At 35.7% G+C, this 9080-nt stretch overlaps 1 protein-coding gene and 1 pseudogene across 1 annotated transcript; both read right to left on the bottom strand.

Annotated features, from left to right (window-relative positions):
• Nucleotides 1-2390: 2390 nt before the first annotated feature.
• Nucleotides 2391-3051, bottom strand: LOC113564905 (annotated as a pseudogene).
• Nucleotides 3052-5168: 2117 nt separating this feature from the next.
• On the bottom strand, nt 5169-5749 carry LOC113566937. Its single transcript, XM_026994185.1, has 2 exons — nt 5387-5749; nt 5169-5333 (listed from the first exon to the last, which is right to left on the bottom strand). Exons 1-2 carry the CDS (start codon nt 5747-5749, stop codon nt 5169-5171), a joined length of 528 nt encoding a protein of 175 aa, XP_026849986.1.
• Nucleotides 5750-9080: the final 3331 nt, after the last annotated feature.

Below are 9080 nucleotides of genomic sequence, written 5' to 3' on the forward strand. Positions count from 1 at the left end.
AATACATTAATTAACACAATGGTAAACGAGATATGAATATGTAAATCTAAACAGCTGGTTCTTAGAGCAGCAGCGTATAGATTTGTATGTGATAATGATAAAGGCAAATGGGAACTTGCACTTGAAGTTTAACTTCAGAAACACCGGCTATTGACTATTGACACACTATTGACAGCAATAGTGGTTCTGAGGCAATGTGGTTTAGGCTAGCCTCATTACTCAATCCTTTGTAAATTTTCGAAGGTTGGTAACGATTATGTCCTCCGGCTTTTTGAGATCGACAGGTTCAAACTGATGTTCAGACATCCAGCAATGGTGTATGGTGGTTGGTCTTTCACGAGCTGTAAATGATTTCCGATATTGAGCTAGCCCAACGTCAACGGTTCTGCCTTCACCTTTCACGGTCAGCATTGTTGTTTTTGTAGTTGATACCATAAATTGGTTGGCCGGCTTGGCTGTATTAAGATTTTTATTCCTATCCCTAAATAAAACTGTATCAGAACCTTATCTTTCCTCGGTGGAATAACGTACCTTTGCTTCTATCAAAAATTTCACTTTATTTTCACTTTTCCCTCGTGTTTTTTAGTTATCGCCACCCTTCGGATTTATTAATCCAAATATAAATGCAATATCAACATGGATATTTGTATGATGCACCATTCACTGGGTACCATTTAAAAATTCTGCAAAAATGACTTCGCTTCAAAAGTGGGGCGAAATTTTGAGATATACATTTTATAGTGAGATCTAACAGGAGTGCGGATACTAAATTTGGTTAGTCTAGCGATAATAGTCTCTGAGATCTGTGAATATCCCCAAATTTTCGTCCCTTGCGGGGGCGGAAGGGGGTGTGGCGAAACTTTGACACGAAACGGTCAATGTCCGTTATCCCAGGAGTGTTGATACCAAATTTTGTTGCTCTGGCTCTTATAGGTTCTGAGATCCTTGAACTCAAATTTAGCAATTGGCAAAATCGACCATGAAACCTGTGTGTTAGAGCGAGAAGAATAAAATTGTTTTCTTGATTCTGGCTATAATAATTATACGATCTGGTTCAGATTTTACACTCTAGAACATATAGTCATCCTCTAGGATTCTGCGTTTTCTGTTTTATCGTATCTATGAAATTGTGGATTCCGCAGATTTTCCCCCTTTGTGGAGGCGGAAGTAGGCAGGGCAAAGATTTAAAATATTTTTTTAACAGTGACATATTACAGAAGTCCGGATATAAAATGTCGTTGCTCTAGCTCTTATAGTCTCTGAGCACTAGGCGCTCATAGGGATGGACGGACAGACGGACACACAGACATGGCTCAAACGACTCGTCTTTTGATGGTGATCAAGAATATGTATATATACATTATGGCCGGAAACGATTCCTTTTGGACGTTACACACATCCACTTTTACCACAAATCTAATATACCCCACCCCAATACTCATTTTGAGTATCGGGTAGAACAAAATTGTCGGACAGAAATTGCCATATCGACTCGGCTGTTCAAGTCGATCAAGACTATACACATGTATACAAATCTGATATACCACTACACTCATTAAGTACCAAATATCGAAATATAAATTTTTCCGCATGAAAGAGTCAATGTAGATAATCATAGTCCAGTTTGCCTAAATTACTTTCGGAGAATATCGATTACGGAAAACCATTTTATTTAAAGAAAATACTTTTTGTTACGGCGTAATATGACTACTACTGACTAAGTATCGGGTATAAATGTAGAGTTACGGTGTCCGCAGCAACTCACAACGTTCCCCCTCGTTTTTTTGGACAAGGCTTCACAGTTCTGTGGAACTGTCCAATATTCAATCTCAAAACACCTCTAATAGTGACAAAGTCGATGAAATTAAGAAGAATGAGAGGTAATGAAAAAGAAACCAGAGACTGAGTATCCGGTATAAATGTAGAGCCGCGCCTGTAGCTGCAACTCACAACGTTCTCCCTCGTCTTTCGTCATTCTGGCTTTAATAATGACCCAATCTGATTCGGCAATTTTGTTTTCTACGCTTTCGGTTTTCTCATATCAACATTTTTGTGGCCCCATATCTTTGACATTTGAGGAAGCTCTAGGGAGCGTGGAAACATTGTGAAGCAAACTGGATTTACGACTTGAATACGAATACGGTATTCCCAGTTAGTACTCACATATAAAATTACAAAGAACCATTTATTTGATAGATCTTTTATTTCCAGTTCAGTTTCTGTATACTTCCTTGCCATTATTTATCTATTTGCACAAAATCGCATTGTGACAATCGATAGACAAGGATAAATTCGGCAAATCGGTGCAATAATTGCCTGCAATTTGAATTTGTTACTGTTTTATCTATCTGTGGATCTTCAGGGATTTTCTCAACGAATTTTTCCCACTATCAGCTCTTCAGGAGATCCTCCACGAACACGAAACTCACATTCGTATCAAATTGCAGCCTTTTGCCGAAGTACCACCGCATAGACAGCATATAGTCGCCGGTGGGAAAGGGCAGAATCAACAGCTCGGGTTGAAGATAAAAATCCTTCAATATTTGGTTTCCCTAATAATTAAAAATTGTTACAAATTATTAATTTACGGAATATATCACTGATAGCCGAGAGCTTACCACATATGGACAAGTGTGGTTAAGATTCGAGAATTCGTTGAAAAGGCTAAAGACTATTTTGGCAAACGGATCGTAATTCTTCCGCATAAATCTACAGGCATCCACAGTGGTATCCAATAGCCATGGCTTATAGCCACTTGCTCTCTTGAATATCTTTCCATGATTTATTATGTTATAAGCCGGGTGAAGTATTGTCGCGTTTATGTTGAGATGAACCTTGTCTCGACTGCCTTCAGACGACAGTATTGGAACACGACCCATGACTGATTGTAGCTTTCGCAGACGATGTTTGTAAACTTGAAGATGACGGCATCCTGAAAACTTGGTTCAATACTGACTTCTTGATTAGTAATTTAAATATATTTACATTAATATTTATGTTGAATGTTAAAAGTAATCCGATGAAAATACAGATCATCAACTGAGAACGCATCGTTCTTGCTCTGGGTTGAAAAATAGCAGTTGTATGACACCAACGTGTTATTTTATACTAAGTCCATTTACGCTTGATAGAGTTTAATTGCTTTAATTATTTTAAACACTGATTGAACACTGAAAAAATAATTATGGAGATATCCGATTTTCTGAACAATCCATTCTTGGTTTAATTCCACTTCAGTGGATCCTCTACGAATGTAAAACTAACGTTTGTAGTAGTAGCTCAGTAGCTGAAATCGTACATAAAAATTCTTGACAATCTGCGCACCCTGTAATACAAATTTCAGATGTTGAAGTTTCGAGAAATATCCGCATAATCTTACCACGTATGGGCATTTGTGATAAATATTCAAAATGTTTTTGAAGAGCCAATATACTATATTATATATGTATACTATATATGGGTAGATTTTGCTTTCGAAAATAAAAACAGGCATTAAAGTAAACGTCGAAAGGGCATGGCTTTGAGCCGATTTCCATAAAGTGTGACATGAAATTATATATCTTTGTACCGAGTTACACCATCCCATTCTTATTGAGGAGCAATTTGCTTCGAATTACAGCCTTCAGATGACAGTTGTGGAATACGATCCAGGATTTGTTTTAGCTCTCGCAGATAAAGTTTATAAACTTGAATCTACACGGATCTAATACACCCCTAACCTCTGTGAGTACTGGGTATACAAAAATATCTTTTGCCGCATGAAAGAGTAAACAAAAATGGTGATGATCATGTTTCATTTTGCTTAAATTACTTCCAGATACTTAAATTATACTACTACTACTTATACTTCCTATTCAGATAGGAATACTTTACAATTTGTCGAGCCTGTAAACTGTCAAACGTATCGTTTGCATACAATATAATCTTTCATTGGAATGGGAAGGCGTAACAGATTCTGTGATATTTTGAAAGTTACTGATTTAACATTAGATTGGAGGATCTTTGTTTATGAAGCCGTAGCTATTTCCCTTTCGTATCACTCACCGATCAGTCGAAAAAACACGGGTTTTCCATACATATTTTGATAAATCGGTACAACAATTTGTACTGTTTTATGTATCTGCTGATTTTCAAGGATCGTCTGCATGTAACTTCCACTATTTGCTCTTCAGGAGGTCCTCTAAGAACTTAAAACTAATGTTCCTATTAAACTGGAGCTTCTTATCGAAGATCCACTGCATCGACAACATATAATCCCCTGTAGGCATGGGCAGACGCAGTAGCTCGGGTCTTAGATAAAAGTCTGTAATAATCTGTGAACCCTGTATCAGAGTTTTAGAGTTTGTACTTGTGAGATACATATAAGCACGTATGGGCCTTAACTTGTAGGGGCATGTATGATTCTTGTTGGTAAACTGTTTAATGAGCCCATAGACTATATTAGCAATGGGTAGATTTCTCTTTCGAAAATACAAACAGGTATCAAATCTAGCTTTGAAAATTCATTGCTTATATTCCCTCTTTTTTTTTGAGGAAATTCCTACCATGAACAGATTTTGGCCAGATGCAATACTGCCCATTCATAGAGGATCACTTTGCCTCGACTAACGGCCTTCAGACGGCAGTTGTCGAACACGAACCATGAAGTTTGCAGACGGAGTTTTAATCTATACAATAATATCTTTGACCGCATGAAAGAGCCAATAAAATATTGGTGATCATGTTTCATTTTGCTTAAATTACTTCCGGAGAACATCGAACACGAGTTGTATCTCATTTATAGTAAATAAGCTGTATCGAGGCGTAATATGGCAAATAGATCAAAACGAAGGGTTGTAGCTCTAAAATAATTTGGATTAATACTGAAAGACTTATATGCGTTCAGATTTAAGTTTGATGCTAGGAACACTCGGAAATGAACACAGATGATCAGCTTGGACTGCATCCCTATGGTTCTTGGCCAAACATATTTTATTTAACCGAAACTGGACACCAATTTCCGTTGCTATTTCCCTTTCGTTTCATTCACCTATAAGTCGAAAAAACACGGATAACCATAGATATATTTAAGAAATCGCTACAATAATTGCTTGCAAGTTAAATTGATTTACTGTTCTACATATGTTGGGATCTGTTGGTTTTCAGGAATCGTCTGCATGTAACTCCAACTATTTGCTCTTGATTAGATCCTCTACGAACGTAAAACTAATGTTCGTATCAAACTGGAGCTTCTTATCGAAGATCCACCGCATCGACAACATATAATCCCCCGTTGGAAAGGGAAGGGGCAGTAGCTCGGGTCTTAGATAAAAGTCTGTAATAATCTGTGGACCCTGTATTGGAGTTTTAGCTGTTGTACTGCTGAGAAATACGCATATTCTCTTACCACGTAGGGGCATGTGTGATTAATGTTAGTATATGGTTTGAAGAGCCCATAGACTATCGATAGGAAGGGGGTATTTCGCTTTCGCAAATGCAGACAGGCATCACATGTTACATCGAAAAGCCATGGCTTGTAGCCATTTGCCTTTTTAAAAATCCGCATATGAATTTTAATATCGTTGGCCGGATGTAATATCGTTCCATTCATATTGAAGAACACTTTGCTTCGACTGACAGCCTTCAGACGACAGTTGTGGAACACGAACCAGGATTGGTTGTAACTTTCACACACGGCATTCGTAAACTTAAAGATGACAGCATCCTGAAAACTTGGTTCACTATTGTCCACTTGATTAGTATTATACATATATTTACGTTAATAGTGATGCGGAATGCTAGGAATAATCCGAAGACAGCACAGATAATCAACTGGCAACGCATCGTTCCTGCTCTTGGGGGAATAATAACTTTGGAATGACATCAACATGTTATTTTATGCTATGTCCATTTCCGCTTGAATGACTTTAATTGCTTTAATTACTTTAAACACTGATTTAAAATTGATAAACTAGAATTATAGAAATATCCGATCTTCTGCACAATCCATTCTTGGTCTAAATTCACTTCAGTGGTTCCTCCACGAATGTGAAACTAATGTTCGTATCAAATCGTGGCTTCTTATCGCAGTACCACTTAATCGTCAAAAAATAATCCCCCGTTGGACCGTACATAAAAATCTTTGAAAATATGTGGACACTTTAATACAAATATGAGATGTTTAAGTTTTCGACGTATGGACATATGGACGTATGGACAACTACGGTTGTGGAACGCGAACCATGAGTTTTATAGCTCTCGCAGACGAAGTTTGTAAACTTGAATCTACACGGATCTATTATACCCCTAACCTCTGTGAGTATTAGGTATACAAAAATATCTTTTGCCGCATGAAAGATTCAATAAAATGTTGATGATCATGTTTCATTTTGCTTAAATTACTTCCGGAGAACATTTATAGTAAAGTTGTATCGAGGCGTAATAGGTCAAAACGAAAGGTTTGGATTAATACTGAAAGACTTGTTTGCGTTCAGATTTAAATTTGATGCTTGGAACAAATACTGACAGACATCATAGTTAAGGTTGATTAACCGGGGATTATATCCATTTGCCCTTTTGAACGTCTGGCCATTAATAGACATATTGTAGTCCTGATGTAATATCGTCCCACTCATACTGAGCACCATTTTCGTTCCACTGACGGCCTTCAGACAACAGTTGTGGAATACGAACCAGGATTGATTTTAGCTGTCGTAAACTTGAAGATGACGCCATCTTGGCTCCATATGGCTCACAATTGTCCCCTTTATTAGTAGTTGAAGTAATTATGATATGGAATGTTAGAAAAAATCCCCCTCATTTTGTATGAGACTTGCCAAGGATCTTTGTTTATTAAACTTGATTTTTTGTTGTTAAGTTTCAAAATTTCCCCCGGCACAACCTTTAAAAGGTACAAATAAAACCATATGCAGTTTATTGACGTTCATTGAATTTTATTGAAATTTTGCGAGTTAATACAAAACCGAAAATATAAATTATTGCAATTAACATTAAAAACGCCCGCTCACCGTTACAATGCCACTGAAAACATGTTTTAATACTATGGTTAACTGATTTCACAATTACTAGAAGAGAGTGTCTCGGTTCCTGTCTACAAAAATGTAAAACTATATAGTCACATTTAAAATTGCATAAATTCTAGACAAGTTTAGATGTTTTAGTATGTCGTAAATATTTGTTTGTTTTGAAGAAATCCTCATGCATAAAATGGTTTTGTATTTCTTAATTCTTCCGCTGTTTTTTATTTTGTATTTTTTACGTTGTTGTAATAATTTGGAATTATGTTTTATATGTTTTAAATTTTTTATTGCATTTTATGTAATTAAATATATATAACGTACATCACAGCAAAACTTTATAATTTTTTTTCTTGTTTTCTTTGTATTTTTTGTTTGTTTTTTGTTTTTTTTTTTTATACTATAAATATATTTGTATGATAAGCTTTTGATTTTTGTTAAGTGTTTGGAAAACAATAAACCAGAAAGAGTTTGAAGAAAACTATGTGATGGAAACACGTAGTTAGTGTTGTTAGAGAAAAGTCGGACATATAGAAATAACTGAAGAGCGAAATTGAATCCGGGGTAGAAAGAAAATATACATTTCCTTTCAGTTTCTGTTTTTGCTTAGCTTGGTTGATTGAATTTTTATTATATCATATGTATACTCGTAAGTAAGTATGTCAGTGCACGTACAAAAGGTATTCAATTCATGTATATATATATATATATCTATATATACTCTATATATAATTATTTCATTTTATCATAACATTCCGTTATTGTGACGAAAAATAAAGATTTTTACTTGGTTTTTTTGCTTTTTGCTTTTGGTTTTTGGTTTTTTCCTTCCATTGATGTTCCTACTAATAAAATTCTAGAAAAGCACAACACCTTTACAATGGTCTTTTGGAAATACCATTCATATAGATTAAAAATAAATACATACACATTTGACATATACAAATACTAGGTATCAAGATTTCAGTAATGCATAGCGTTTATAAGGATTGAGAACTTTCCTTTGGGGTTGGGGCAAGGTTTGGACTGGAGTGATCGGCCCCGAAGTGCTGGAGTTTTTTTTCGGAATCGGAATAGAAATCGCAATCGCAATCGCAATCGCTGGCTGCAAGCAACATACAAATAACGAAGAAGGCTACACTGACGTTATGTACTTGTATGTTTGTATGTATGTATATCCATTCTCACAAAAAATCAAGGCTATTCATATTCATACATATGTGTACACAATACTATATATACTCGTATATGCTATAAAAAGTTGAGTTAGTTTCAATGGTTTTAATACGAATGGAGGGCAGGAATCATTTCAATTTACTTGTTATTCTTGTTCTTTTGTTTTCCTCGTTTGGTTTTATGTTTAGCTATCATGTTGATTGGTTATGTACCATATAATATATGTATGCATGTGTATATGTATATCGATCGATAGATAGATAATTATTGTATCGTACTTGTACATGTATATTGGTAAAAATTGTTTTTGTGTTTACAAATCGTTCTCCGGCTTACAGTTTACAGTTAACGGTTAACAGTTTTCAGTTTACAGTTAACAGGCTAGTGCGCGTAGTTTGCTTGAATCGTATATCAATTTCAGAAGGAAACTCTCTATACTATATAGTAACTACATACATACATACTCGTATATGTAATGGTTGTTTATAATTATACGACAATCGTACCTATGCATCTGATGCTCGGCTCAGCTTGGTTACGTTACGTTGCTGTTGCAATAATTTTAAATATTCCCTTTCTAATAGACAAGTCACATTGATTCAAGGAGGTTTAGGTGTAGAGCTACAGACGTTACAGTTTAAAGGCAAAAGTATTTACTACGGAAGTGTTTGGGTCAGTAGGAGAAGTCCAAGTCTGGATACCGATTACAATAATTGTGTAGTTCTCTTAGTAATCGCATTTTAGTTACGCACACATCTACTACAAGTGCTCGTACATTTATCAAGCCCACCAACATACATACATACATGTATGTTTGGATCTATGTCTGCTAAATTCATGTTTCGGCTTCTTTCATCCGGTTGCGTGTGTGCGCGTGTATATATGTAT

Source organism: Drosophila persimilis, unplaced genomic scaffold (genome assembly GCF_003286085.1).
Source record: "Drosophila persimilis strain 14011-0111.01,24,50 unplaced genomic scaffold, DperRS2 tig00000000-arrow-pilon, whole genome shotgun sequence".
Taxonomy (NCBI): domain Eukaryota; kingdom Metazoa; phylum Arthropoda; class Insecta; order Diptera; family Drosophilidae; genus Drosophila; species Drosophila persimilis.